The following is a 15,440-nucleotide window of genomic DNA, read 5'->3' as shown; positions in this document are numbered from 1 at the left end:
TTTTTTTTATTTTAAACCAGAGTACCTCAGTTAGATACCTAATATTCAAGGGACAGTATTAGAAGTTCCTCATTCTTGACTATTTTTGTTTAGATTATGACTGCTTCTTTCCTGAATTTAAGCTTTCTCCATTTTGTCTTTGGGTCTTTTTCATTTGTCTTGTCCTCTAACAGAGTTAAAAAGACTCCTTTATTTTCTTTTCTTCACACCTAATTATTTCAAGTCTTACTATGTAAATGATAAACATGGAAACTTAGAATTACTTAGTGTTGATGGAAAAAGTTAATGCTAATACTGACTCCCTCGTTTACATACACATTCATGGACTGTTCCAGTTTGGAGCACTAAAATTTAAGTAGCTGTCCACAAAGAGGGACAGATTGCAGAACTCTCCCCATTAAAAGCCTGATCCCTCTGCTGAAGACTGACAGGACTGCTGCAGCAGGAAATGGAATTTGACAATCGTTTTAGATAGAATCACTTCAATGGAAAAGCCTTTTAAGGTTATCAAGTACAACCTTTAACCCAGCACTGTTAAGTCCACCACTTAACCAGGTTCCCAAGTACCACAACATTTACACACCTTTTAAATACCTCCAGGGATGGTGAGGCAGGCACTTCCCTGGGCAGCCTGTTCCAATGCTTGGCCATCCTTTCAGGGAAGAAATTTTTCCTAATATTCAATCTAAATCTCCCCTGGCATACCTTGAGGCTGTTTCCTCTTATCCTGCAGTTAGTCACTTGTAAAAAGAGACCATCTCCCACCTGGCTACATCCTCACAAGTAGTTGTGGAGAACAAGAAGGTCTCTTCTGACCCTCCTTTGCTTTATGTTTAACACCCCCAGCTTCCTCAGCCACTCCTCACCAGACTTACACTGCAGCCCCTTCATCAGCTCCATTACCCTTCTCTGGACATGCTGCAGCACCTCAGTGTCCTTCTTGTCATCAGGGGCTCAAAACTGAACACAGGATTCAAGCTGTGGCCTCACCAGCGCTGAGCACAGGGGCACAGTCAGTGCCCTGCTCCTGCTGGCCACACTACTGCTGATATGGGCCAGGATGCTCACTGGTCACCTGGGCACACACTATGTTCAGCTGCTCTTGAACACCACCAGGTCCTTTTCCACTGGGCAGCTTTCCAGCCACCTTCCCCCCAGCCTTAGTGCTGCATGGGGTTGTTGTGACTCAAGTACAGGTGACAGATCTGAGCTATTACACTGCTCCCTGGGACTGTCCATGCAATCTTTTCTTAGAAATTTGGTCAGTATTATGTCCAGAGAGCAAAAACAATCCAAGGTTTCCATAAAGGAGACTTGAATGTGTTCATTACATAAAGCCTTCCCCCACATGAAACAATTCCAGCTACTAATAATGAAAGCAAAGGAATCCATTCCCCTCTGCCCCAAATCCAAGCTACCCACAATATCAAGTCAGAACCTGTGACCTTAAAAGCATCTCTTCCAGTCCTGCCTGTCTTTTAGTATATATAGTTGCAGGGAGGGTAAATTAATCACCTTGTGGTGTTTTCTCCAGTAATCCAAGAGAAGCACATGCATCAAGGAGTCTTTCAGTTCCACATACAGAGGTTCCAACATCATTTGCAATATCCACAGCCTTTGCTGGACCTTTATCTTTCAGATGATCAAATATCTTCAGCTTAGAGGCTACAAACAGAGCCTATGTGTAGGTAAGAAATTGTTATCATGCTGTGTTTAAAAGACTGCAATCAGAAAACAGAAGAACTATATTGTTTGCCTAGAATTATCCTACACAACTACTGTTAAACTACTGCAACACAATTTAACAAGCCTCCTAAAAAGTGCTCCCCCTTCCTTCTCAGAGGGTTTCAGTATCTTGGCCAAGTAACAGAACTTTTAACAATGGTGTTTGGGAGAGAAGGGAACTCACAGTATTCTGGAATGCAGCCTACAAATTTTGTATTAAGACCCACCTCTTTATTGAGATATTTGGCACTTCCCCATCTATATGGCTGTTTGACGCAATGGAACGTTCTTAAGCATATGAACCAATACCAAAATTTGATAATAAGAATTATTATTAAATAATAATGAAAAATTAAATTTAATAGACCCAAAGCATAAGGAATTCAAAACTCTCCACTAACATACTGTAACAGCTTCAGTTAATAAAATAAAGACCTGTATTTTAGCAAGATTAAGGAAAAAACCCAAAAAGATTAAGAACAAAAAGAATAAAACTTCACAGGACAACTATACTACAGGCACACCTTAACAGGATGTGTACAGATAGAATGGGGACAAAAGAACAGCAAGTGCCTCATACTGAAGAAAAGCTCATGGGCAATGGCTGCCTTAAATTGAAAGCCTTAGCTGAACTTTTTCAAGATATGCCAACCAAACCAGAGAGCAAAGTTAATGAAATATAGTAATATATACCTCTCCAGTCAAAATTAATTTGCAATTCCACAGTTTTTGTATTCTGAAGCAGGTAAAACACCTAAAATCGTGGAACTTTTGGAGAGCACAACAGTGGAGGCAAATGCAGCAAACACAGAATTCATTTCCTTACAACTGCAAGCAACTATAATGAAATTTAAATCTAAAGGTAATAAAGGTAATTAATGAAAGAACGACCTTGACATTCTGCTTAATAAAAAGCAAAGGGAGAAAAAGAGATTAACCTTGAGAGGTAGGTCTGTTACTGCATGTATTATATTCTATCATCTTCACATATTTTTACTGTATTTTATAACATCTTTGCTATTCTAATAAGAACATATACCTGGGATTTATTACAATTCAGGCTTTCACAATAGTGAGCCAATTACACCTAGTTTACAACCAGATTCCAAGAACTGCCCAGTCTTTGGATTCATCCCAACTGGAAACCATTAGAACAGGAAAAAGAAGGTCAGAAGATAAGGCAGAAAACTTGGCTGACCAACCCATTCAGTAATTCTCAGTCAAAAAAAAAAAAAAAAAAGAATTAAAGAAAAAACATAAAATATCTGAGTACAGATCAGACTATGTAAATTTGGAACATAGTGAACTTCAAAGTTTTTAACTTTCGAGTACTTAAACCTGATCATCTCCTGTTCTGCAACAGAGTGGTTCAGAGGAAAATAGACAGCAATACCTTCACCTGTGGGAGATTTTACTCTGCTTTATAAAGTTCTTGAAGCAACATCCAAGAATCAAAATGAAAAAAACTTGAGAGTTTTGGTGGAAATAAATGTTTTTTGTACTTATGCCTATTCTGCAAATGGAAACATGATGAGTTTTGTCAGATCACAATTCATCACTACTGGTAATTAATTTTACAAAGATCCATTTAGTGGGGAAAAAAATCCCACTAGTTCAACATGTGATTCAGTGCTTCATACTATGACTTTACTCTGGAGTAGTGAGAAAGTAAAGTTGTTTCTTTTGTTTCCAGCTTCCACTGTCTTTCACTGCACAAAACTATTCAGCATCCCATCACTGTAAACAGTGTAAGTAATGTACAGCACATGCTGATGATTATCCATATTTATTTTTACTTAAATTGAAGAAATGCTCAGCATCATCTCACCCATTCAAATATGTCACTCCCCATAGGTACACAAGAAGTTCACAAATGCAGCACCCTCAAAGCCACTTTATTCCAAACCTCTCAGGACAGCTTTGCATGCCTACAAGCAGCACACCCACAGAACCACATGATCACACTACAGTCTTCCTTCAGAGCTGAGCACAACTCTCCACTGTTTCAGCAAAACTATTGTTCACTGTCTGGTGTGCCCCCCTCCATTCACCTCCAAGTTGCTGGATTTTTAGCTCCAAGTTTGCATTTCACTGCCACTTTAGCACTTTTTTCCCACATCTTCCTAAAACACAAATAACTTGGAGACCAGTGATCTATTAGAATGATCACTGTTCATTTCTTCTTCCTCTTCTTCACTATTATCTTTGCCACACTAGAACTACGTAAAAAATCTGGGAGTACTTAAAATGTCCAGCTATGCATCTTATCATGCCTGGCTGAAACACAGAGCATGTGACCTTGTTTGTGAGATGTTAGGGGTATGCTTCCATCAGATACAGCATGGATATTATCAGTTAAACACATCCAGAACATGAAATATTAAAAAGTAATATTCTGAAGAGGCAATAAAAAAAATTAAGATTTTCCACAGAATTCTAATGTAAAGCCTTAAAAGTTACAAAGGAAATATAATATATACAATTCTTGTCACAGTTTCAAGTCAGGTGAGTTAATCACCTAAAATGGTTTTTTTTGAAGAGTATGTAATTCCAGCTTGGTTGTGCTCTTCTAATCAGTAAAAAAAAAAATCTGCAACTTCTCTCCTCTCAACTCAAGGGATAAAATCATCCAATAGGTAACTGAAATTTCCTAGAACACATAAAAACAAATACAAAAAGACAAGCCTAGCAATGCTTGCACTGCACCAGAAATCACAGCTATCTTACAATTCTCCAGAACGTCCGTGGTCCTTTTTTACTAATTATTAATACATTCCTTCCCCAGCTGAAGTATTTCACAATACCTGTTACATACTGAAATCCAGTGAAACAAATGTATCAGACAACAATGTAATGAGTAGGTTTTTTTCCCCTTACCTTTGAAGCTCTAAAACCATCCATCAGCTCTAGAATTTTGGATGGAAGTTTTGATGCACTCTGTGACACTCCATTCTGATTTTCCAAAGGTACTGTAAAACCAGTTCTGACAGCAGAAGTGTTTCCAGAAGTGTAAGCAGCTCCAGATGAACGCATCCCACTGTGGTCCAACTTACTAGCAGCTTTGTGCTCTGTGAAATTTGAAGATTCTCCATCGCTTAGGTTCTCAAAAGTGTCCACAGAAGGAATAGAGTCATACTTTTTATGTTGTATGTTATGTTTAGAGGGTGGATAGTACAACTCTGCTAGCTTTTTGCAAAAGTGATTTAGAGGAAATCCCACCACATTCAAGAAGTCTCCATGGACATACTCAACTAACATCCCACCAAGGGCCTGGATACCATATCCACCAGCCTTGTCCCTGAGGAAGAGAAAGCAAAACCAACAAAGATCTAATTAAGGTTAAGAGCAGAGATATCACAGAACACTAATAATACACCAGAACTGCAGAGGCTGGAATAAAGATTAGTGTACCTAAATTACAGGCAGATTAAATCTATTAGGAAGGCTCAACACTTCAATTTATAAATAACAAGATAAATATAAGGCTCAGTATTTCTACTACGGATGACGAGCCAAAGGTCTTGATGCTTCAGACAGTGCAACAGTCACCTAAGCAGCAGGTGACTGCAGTCGGAGTGTTGTCATAGGTTACCAAGTTGTGGCTACCAAAAAGGTAACAGTGTCACCAAGAACAACAGGGTCCCCGGGTCACCAGATGCATAATGACCCTCACCCAATTCCACAAGAGGCTGGAAAGCCTTTAGGTCCCAAAGGAGCTCAATAAAGATGACCTTTTAGAACTCAAATTATTACAGAATGCATCTTGCAGATTTCAGTCACAGGAATACCTAAAATGAGGATTGGGAAGACAGGACTTCCTTAGTAAAGAGCAACCTATTCAAATAAGATCCACTACTCTATTTAGCCCTATCCATCCATCTCTTGTGCAACCATCTGAGACAGAACAGAGCTGTAGTTCACAACACTGTGCTCTTAGATGTCATGGTAATGCTGGTAATTTGGCACGGGAATGTATGTACACAAAAACTAACCCTGGAAATCTAATTTGTCTTTAGGTGTAATTATGCAAATTCCACAGATTAGAATGGAAATATATACAAGTCAGATAAGCTGCAGGAGACCCAACAATTTTACTGTTCTCATACAAGGAACAAGACAGTTAAAAGTATGTTTCCTACATAACAGCAGAATCTGAAAGCCTACGTCAGCAAGCTTAGAAACCAAAGGTCAGTCACTCTCAGATCTATTAATTTAAGGTAGTATGGAATTACATAAATTGCTTGAGAAAGAAGGTCACTACACAAAAAAATTATTACTAATTTTTTCATCTTAGATTTGATCAGAAACAGCTCTTTATTTTTAGTACTTACCTCTCAATTCCCTTTCTAATAGCATGCTAAAACAAACAGAGGAATCAGTATACGAGCAAGTAGGATTTTCTGAATTGCTATAAATTGTGGAATAGGAATTTTCCTTTAATCTTGCTTTGTCAGCACTACCTTATAACTTTGTCATTGTTTAAATTATTTTTTCTTTTATAATATTTTTATGATTTACATAAACTAAATTAGGAATATTATAATGACTAAAATGTCTTTTCATATTTCAATGTAAGTTATAGTTATTTTGGTATATGCTTACAGGTAGGCAAAAAACATTATAACTATCAAAAGCAGCAGTATCATACTCCCAGCAAGAAGATTAACAGAAATGGCTACATATTTATTTTTCTACAACACTTTATGTTCTGGATTTGGATCCTAAAAAGAACATTTACATTCTATATTTTATTCCTTATGTGAAACTGTAGAGTTGAAGGCTCTGTCATCACCTCCTTCCTAGACTGCAGTACAGTCCTTTGGTTTTACTGCCATCAGACGAGAGCTACTAAAACCACAGCAGTTTTCAGGCTAGCAGTTGTAAGCAGAGACAGAAAGTTGTTCACAAGGGAAAGATTACAAAATAAAAAGCTGGGCCAAAGTCTATTCATCATACAAGCCCAAAACAGTGGGGATTACTGTGGTACAGCCTTCTTTCTACAGATACACAGAAAAAGAAGAGACAGTGCCTGCAAGGAGAAAATCCTTGGTTAGAAAAGAGGAACAGGAATGAAACAAAAAGCTAAACATCTTTCTGAAGCCAAAATTTGAGGGTTTTTATAGCCTCATCACAGACTACCTTGAGACAGCAATTCCCCCTCCTTCCGTACCCATACTTTACATCAGCTATGTATTTCTAGTATTACTCTCTGTCACCAGTGATTGACTTAAATACCATATGCCAATTTTCTTCTTCATTCCCATCAAGAACCATCACTGTCATCTTCTTGTCACTTCTCCAGAGATGACAAGATTACTTCAGACTCCTGTAACTGGAAGTGGATGAAGGAAGGTGCAATAAAGTATTGCACATCTGAGTATGGACTATACTGCACATGGTACACTTTTTCTTGCTAGAAAAAGAACTCAATTTAATCCTCAAGAGAGCTAGCCATTTTTCTTTTATTTTTTCATGTGATTATCAAGTCTTGTATTATTTCAGAAAATTATTTTGCCATGTAATTAAAAAAAAAGAAGGAATGGTCACTTTTTGTTTAGAAAAACCTATATGCATAGAACTGTGTAACCTGTATGAGTGGACATGGAGGAGGGAACAAAAATGACCAAAAAACCAGTGCTGTGAGATATTTTTCTTTACTGAATTTTGCAAAATTTATAGGACACTGTGTTTAGTAGCTCCTTTTCAAAGTCAGAACAAGTGCTTTCTATTATATAAACATAATAGGAACATATATACACAGGATTATATAAACAAAGATCAATTTGCTTCAGCCTCAGAGAATAATAAAATACATTCTCTGAACCTTTGGTCCTTGAGAAACCCTTGATGTCACACTCCTTTCTAGGAGAATGAACAGAACAACCCAGTCCTGCTCGTGAGCCATTTTGGTGCAGCAAAGTACTGCTAAAGATATTTGCTTCCAGAGGAAATACTCAGAATATTCCAAAACAATTTTCAACCTCATATTCTTTCTAAAAATCCATGGTAATTTCTCCTTCAAGCTGCAGCTTTATGGCCCACTAAATCTAAACATTGTACTAACTAGCATAGTAAACATCACCTTCCAAAAACCGATGCAGGAATTTATTACAAGCTGCAGTCTTGCCAAAACATTGTCTCCATATAATCCAATTTAAAAATCAGTCTATTCAATAAGCTGTGAACCTTACATGTTCACAAAGTACGCTTCATTTACACATAATCATTGAAGTATATCCAAAGTCCACAGTGCTTTCTTTTCCCCAGTAAAACGTGGCTTTATTGTTTTATAGCACAAATGAGTTTAAAAACCACCACAATTTCTTACATGGTCAGAATTGAAGCTACAGGGACAAAAGTTCACATCAAGTCACCTGATATGCAGTCCATAGTGCTAACTATGCCTTCAGGCAGGCCCAGCTAACACAAAGGGAAGACAAATTCCTTTCCCTTGCTGTCTCCATATAAGTACTTTTTTTTTTAAAGCAATCTAGTGAACTTCATTTTAGGACTAGTAACTAGGCATTCTGTTCTCATCCTCTTTCTTCCATGGAATAGCTCTTGTCTGGTATATTGTTTTTGCAAATGTTGCCTATATAGATCAGTAACTATATTACCAGTGTAGCAGAAACGCATAAACTGAAGGACAATTTTGACACAGCAACACACACAAACTGTGTATTCACTTTTCACAAGGATAAGTAAAAATTAAGCTGGTGTTCCTTGCATTAGAGCAGTGATTTTGATAAACTAAATACACCAAGTTCTAGCTTTCTCCCAATACAGTTCCATGATGCCCTGATTATCCAACACTAACTCTTTTCACCTGTCTGTAATGAACTATGAATGGTCTTGGACACTGAAGATCCCTGAATGCCTCTGCTAACTATTGCACAAGTGCTTGCTTAATCCAGAGTATTTCAAGTCTTCACTTTTCAAATTCATTAGGGTTCTAAAAAGGTAGCTCACTTTCACTGGAAAAATGACACCTTTACACAAGAACAAAAGAGTAAGTGCCCTTGCATCACTGATACTATCATTTCTCATACACATAGGACAAAATTTCACAGAACACAGACAATGTTTTACACTGGCTTAATAATGTACCCTAAGGCCTATTCTCAAGTGTTGTGTGGTGGCATCAGGGCCTTACTTACATGGGCTCCCCACTGTCAATGTACTCCCATAAGAGCTCTTCAGACAGCTCAGAAAATTTTACTTTAGTCTCCTCATAGAAATCGGTGATTTCCACCTCTAGCTGATTGTCTACAGAAAGAAAAAGGTCTTATTAGAAACAGGAATTGTAGTTTAGAGAGCATAACATCTAGGTTGTATTTCTTAATCATCTGACAATTTTGCTTGAGAAAAGTTAAATATATTGCACAGATGTATGTCTTCAGGGACAGTAGATTCAACTTTCCCAAAACAGAAAGAGTCTGCATTTTCAACCTCTGCAGTCCTGTCTCAGGGATTACAGACTGCTCTTCCTGTATGGAATATACTCTTAAATTAACAATGCTTACACAAAGCTATTTATGGATGCTGCCATACACACCCAAAAGAAGGTTACAACCACCCTTTCAACTTTATGAGTGTTGTCAAAGAACTCTTAACATATCAGAGTTCAACACGTAGCTGTCATAAAAGTGGGTACGTGCAGCTGCACCTGCACTTCAGACTTGGGTATCCAGCAGTCCCATCAAGAACCATCGCCATCATCTACCTATCATTGCTGAAGAGATGCCAATATTATTTCAGACTTCTGTAGCTGAAAGTGGATGAGGGAAAGTGCAATAAAGTACTGCAGACCTGGGTATGGACCCTGCTGTCACTGCAGACAGAGGCTTTTCCAAAACATGTTCAAAAGGTAACAGCCTTGCACAGATGAGTGTGCACATTGCAGATTATTAGCTCTCTCTACTCTTTGCTATAAACACCAAGCAACTCCCATTACCACAGTTCTGGTAGCAGTGGAAATGCTTGAGGAGGAGTAAGAAATATCTACAGTACAGACTAAAGGAAGAATGCTAACCAATTTCTAATATGATAGTGTGAAGCCCAAACAAAATAAGAAAATCGGTGCATATGAAGACAGATTACCATGTCTTTCAGTATTGATAACAAATTCTAGTAAAAAAATTTCATCTTTAGCAAGTTAAAAAGCACATTGTAATTATAAACTGTAAATACAGTTTATAGTAATTCCACAAAACTGTTCTATTGATTGCATCTCTTGGGGAATCTACAGACTAATGGTACATTGCTATTCATCTGACTGAACTGCAGTTCAAATTTGTCCACTTCAAATGATATGTGCTGTTACAGTATCACTACTACAGCTGGACACACTTAACCTTCTTCCTAGAGTAAAGAGTTAAAGGTGTTATTTACATTCCTGGGTTGTTCACAGGAACATGCCCTTGGTAACATGTTTTATTTCTTTTGCAGCAGCTCTCCCTCTACTGTACTAGCATATTAGCAGTACTGCAATATTAACTTTAATTCCATTTTACAAGAGTTAAGAGCAACCACTCCAGAAAAGATTAAAAACTGTTAATTTCTGTACATAAAGACTACGTCCAGCAAAATGTCTGCAAAAGCTCTACTATAAGACTATTGGCACAACTATCAGACAATGCCCTTCAAACACTATTAATGGTACAGTTTCCACAAAAATGACTTACTTTCTCTATAAATTATGCAATAAGGAAGACTGGTGTATCTCTCTCTACAGTTTCTTAACAGTCTGAGGCATTAAACCCCAACTGGCCTAAGCACAACACAGAATGAAGCTGATATGGATCACATTCAGCTCAGCCTCACAGTCTGTAGTACCTTACCTGAATTTAATTTAGAGTATTCCACCACTTACACTAGCCTTCCAATTAGTCTCACAGCTTTCAGAGACAGTATTTCTGAACTCCATTGTCTTGTCGCTTTCCCTTCTGTGTGAAAACTGAATACAGGAAGAAGGCTGGCTTTTGTGGGGAGACTTTAATTTATATTTTGATAAGGTAGTTCTTGAGCAGAAAACCAATTCAGACTGTATATGAAACATTTTCATCCTGTTTCTTTACTTGTACAAGCTATCATGAAAGTAATTTTTAATACAAATACTGAGTTGTAATAAAATGACACGTACCTTTACTGTGGCAGTGTATAATAGCCACTCCTGTAAAAACACTGTGCTCTTTCCCATTTAACCTGTCAGGCAAAAAATGTCCATTAAGCAACAGTCTTATGAAATGTTCTACATGAATATATTGCTACAGCCTGAGAAGCAGACCATTACATTAATGTATCACTCAATGGATCTGACATGTATCCTAAACAAATAAATTTTATTTCAGGATCACTGAAAAGATAATGGGAAAACAAACAAAAAATAACCACATAAAAACCACTACTGCAGTCATTTCAAGTCTCCAAAATACCACTTGTATAAGAATAGTCCATGGTATCAGCTCATTCACTATACATCAGAAAAGTGACTATTTCAAATGCATTAAAAAAGGCCAGTTGGCATAAATTCTACTGTTAGGGCCATCTTCACTGAAAGCTGGCTATAAATAGCTAGGTGATGTAACTCAACATGTAATAGGGAACTAGAGCATATGTTCTCATTTCATCCAGACTGGTCCCCAGAGATCCCATGGCAAGTCAGAGTGCGGAGGAAGAGCACAGATTCCCTTACCCGTCTCTCTATTGTAGCAGCTCCAGAGTGCCACGCTGTGGCGGATTAGTTCTGAGGACTTTATTATCTGCTGCGTAAGCAACACATGTATAATAGCAAGGGATTGTGAATCTTTGAAGAGACTATTTAAGGAATAATCTCATAAAGATTAGCCAGGATATTTCTGGATGAGATCAGAAGCATCTCACATGCTCTGTTCCCCACGAGATTCCACACCAAACTGTAAGGTGAAACTGTGTGAAAATTTTCACCTGACACCTTGGATATATGCAAAGATGCATCATCTTGTCTGTCTTTTGTCCTGGAGTTCTAAAAAGCTAAATATTAAGTGCTTTTCATATCCCTAATTAAGAGATTGACCTACTAAACTTAAAACAAACAAAACAAAACCCCAAAAAATTTTCAAGTATCCCTTTTGTGGAACTGTTTTGAGAATCTAATGGATGGAGAAATTGCATCTTCAAATTTTGTATCTTACTTAAAACTACAGACCTTGATAGCATCCTGTAGGCATCTTGCTTATCAACTGGTTTCTCCAGGATCTGCTCATCCACAGACTAAAACAGAAAAATAGAATGAGTGTGCTGCTTTTTCTCACATCTCAAAAACTGAGGTCAGAAATTATGTTCATATCATGATTTCAGCCAGGGCTTCAAACCTGAGTCTACTGAGTATAGCAAGAAGCACAGACACTTTGGTAGAACAGGTAATTTAGTGTCAAGCATGTGCTTGCCATACTCTATCCTCCAATGGCTACACCTCTCAAACAAAAGGATTATTCAGCTTTTTCTGTCCTTAACATTCCACTGTCTCTGTGAAGATGTCAGGTACAAAGTGACATCCATCTACAAGGCTCAGCACAGAACTGTTCACATGATCTGGACTTCCTGACAGACAACTCACCTGAGAACAGAATTTCCACTACATATTAGAAGATCCAAAGCAATATTTATGACTGTATTAGTGTCCCCAAAACCAGCAGCAAATCTTCTAGTTCTCAAGAGTTCAAAAATTACCTCATTGGGGAAAAAAAGCCCTAAAAGCCACATCAACACACCCCAAAAAGATGTATCATAATGCAGGTGTAACTTCACAGTGAAGGCAGTTTTCAAACTTAAACCTAAAGATACAAGTATTTTCTACATTTGTCATAAATTAAAATAATGCTAAATCACTAAAGACTTCTTACCACAATAGTGTCTGCTCCTATGACAACATCAGGTGTTCTCATATGCTTCTGCAAAAGCATAAGAAAGAAGGCATTTGTCAGAAGATGCAAAGAGAACAAAATCTTTCAAGACATAAGGTGAGAAAATAGCAGTTTACTGGTTTAGAAGTAAGGTTCTACACTAACCTTTAAACAAGACACCATTTCTCCTTTTGCACTGTTTGCAAAATAGTAAACGTTTATATCACCATAAAAGTGAGGCTCGAGCACACCATTCTCAAGCCACAAATTTGCCCAAATATGTTACTGATGAAAAAATGCATCCAGAAAATAAAGTGCATTCTCAAAAGTCAATCTGGTCTTCAAGGTGGAAAACAATTCCTTTAAAGAACTGCCTAGCACTTGGAAACCAGAGAATACAGCCCTTGAGGATCATTTCTCCAAGCAAAATTTTACTGAAAAATAAATCCCCTTTTTTTAGCTACACTTTGTCTTTTCCTCTTAAAGGGGAACACAATCTATTTTTTAAAATATGAGAAGTAGCGATATATAAAAATTCCTTGTAAACAGTACCTGTCCTTATAGCTATGTTTTGATTTACCTGCATATTATAAGGTATACTGCTGTTACTTATCACAGTGTGACATGAAACCTGTCTGTGTGACCATTATAATAAAACATTTACAAGGAGGCAATTCTTCTAGACAAAGACTTGATGTGCTCTAAATTGTTTAATGATATCTAGAATTAGTTCTACTAATTCCTGTATGAAGAAGCATTTTGAAATCCACTGAACCAGCATTATCACCAGCACAGTGATTTTGCAATAAAAGCCCAAAGTGAGTAATTTAGAGGTTGGGTTTAAAATCCATTCTCCTATGCTGTACCATTGTCTGGAAAGTAGTTGACAGAAAACTGGGTAACGATTTACACTGGAGATCATGCAATATTTGCTTTGAAGAATGGTGACATCTGGCAACAGTGTTAATTTAAAGTGTTCAACACTCCTTTTCTGCCGCTAGAATAGGATCAGCAAACACCCCTCTCTTTCAGAGCTATATTATTAAGAAAATATTATGGTCCATTTTGTGAGATTTAATCTGCTCAACTTTTGAATAGGTTCTGGTAGCAAGCCTTATGTGAGCCTTATGTAGCAAGCCTCTTGTGAGCCTTATGTGTTCAAACAGTGATCACAGCCAAGGGCATAAGTCAAACACCACAGAAAGTGTAAGTTGCATCACTGATTTTGATAAAATTTAGGATTCAAAATGGATGCTTTGTCTAACAGAATCTAAAATGATATAAACTTCTCCCTTCTTAAAATTAGATAGGCCAATTCTGTTTTAAAACATTCTGGACAAATAAAAAGTAATTTTTTTCTGCTTTCCTCCTGTACACACAATTTCTGAGCTATTCTTGTCACTCCTTCAGTGAAAGCTACAGCAAAGCACTGGAATCACATCATCATTTTTCTGTGGAGTCTGTCTCCACAATCAACAAATGTGTGGAATGAGATCAGCCACAGACCTGACTGTTCAAAAAAATATGGAATATGCATCCCATACAAGACTAGGTATGATGCTGACAAAAGATGCAGGCCACTTCAGTTTGTGGAAAGCCTGAACTGCAGGCATTAGACTTCTGATTAGGCAATTTCAAGACACCATCTTTCACAAATGACAGGAAAACATCCATCAGCCTCCAGTGGAGAAAAAGGACTCAGGGATCACTTAAGCAGTGCAAGCAAATTAAATCACAGTAATATGCACCACCTAAAGACAAAAAGCTCATTGCAGTAATAGTTAGTAACTTACTACATGCATTCTGTTTGCTACTTCAAGAGCTTTCTGTTTTGCTGTTTCCACAGCATACTCGTAAGGTGCTGTAAAAGATGACTTCTCTAGTGTCTCCTTAAACCAGGATGGAACCACCTCAAACCGCAGACCCTGTAACACAGGAAAGTGATGCAGTCAATCCAACCTCATTATAAAACATTGCTCCCAAGGCATATTAAGCAAATTTGACATCTGCTTTTTACACATTAACACATCTCCCCTCCCCAAACACACATGGAAAAAATCCCCCAGTGCTTCTATCAGTGCTTAGTGCATACATATTCTTTGCATACAATCTAAAACAGAACAATCAGAACTTGGAAATTGGTGTGTATATTTGATTTTGCCCTTATTTATTGGAACCTAATCACATTAGTAATTTCATTATTCTTTTCATATAAAAACTAACATTATAAGCTTACACACTTCATAAACAGAGTAAAAAAATACTACTGGATTTTTAAAATTTAATTGCATAGCACTTTACCCATGCAACAGCAGTGCACATTCTTACAGGAGCTTTACTGCACTTTATATGTCCTTACACACGATAAGCAGAAAACAAAATCAGACAGTTTCTGTTTGGTTTTGTCAAATAATGCCCAACTATTCTTCCAACTTTTTGCTCTAGGTTACACTTGTACATTTACTGCACTCAGCAGGCATGTATGTTTCTAATAACTTAGTGCATGACTGAACCTCGGTGCTCCTCCACACATCCGTATTTTGAAGCTATTTCTTCCACTTTAGTTCAATGTATCGGGAGAATTATTAAGAATAGTAATACTAAGCAAGCTAAGTTCGATAGGTAATACCCAAGTGCTACTCAAAAGCTTCCAGCAGCCCACCCAGTGAGGCCGACACGTTCCTCTGGAGGGACTGAACAGTCTCAATGATAGGTTACGGCCTCCTTTGCTCTGCACTAATGCATTTCAGAAAGAACACATGTCCTTTACTGCCCCGCTCCCCTCCCACTGCTCTCACGGAGCGGCCGGGCCGGGAGGCGTCGGGCCCCGCA

General features: G+C 37.7%; 1 protein-coding gene across 1 annotated transcript in view; it reads right to left on the bottom strand.

The window, feature by feature from the left end:
- The window catches only part of ASMTL (acetylserotonin O-methyltransferase like), a 24,963-nt gene that overhangs the window by 7,297 nt on the left and 2,226 nt on the right, over positions 1-15,440 (bottom strand). Inside the window, exons 3-9 of the mRNA XM_014307709.2 lie at positions 14,402-14,533; positions 12,609-12,656; positions 11,912-11,976; positions 10,868-10,929; positions 8,883-8,991; positions 4,603-5,023; positions 1,516-1,678 (exon numbers count right to left, since the gene is read on the bottom strand). Coding sequence (XP_014163184.1) covers positions 1,516-1,678; positions 4,603-5,023; positions 8,883-8,991; positions 10,868-10,929; positions 11,912-11,976; positions 12,609-12,656; positions 14,402-14,533 — 1,000 coding nt within the window. The remainder of the gene's footprint in view (positions 1-1,515; positions 1,679-4,602; positions 5,024-8,882; positions 8,992-10,867; positions 10,930-11,911; positions 11,977-12,608; positions 12,657-14,401; positions 14,534-15,440) is intronic.

This window comes from Geospiza fortis, unplaced genomic scaffold (genome assembly GCF_000277835.1).
Source record: "Geospiza fortis unplaced genomic scaffold, GeoFor_1.0 scaffold366, whole genome shotgun sequence".
Lineage (NCBI taxonomy): Eukaryota > Metazoa > Chordata > Aves > Passeriformes > Thraupidae > Geospiza > Geospiza fortis.
The sequence above is the reverse complement of the archived record's forward strand: the minus strand, read 5'-3'. Positions and strand labels throughout refer to the sequence as shown.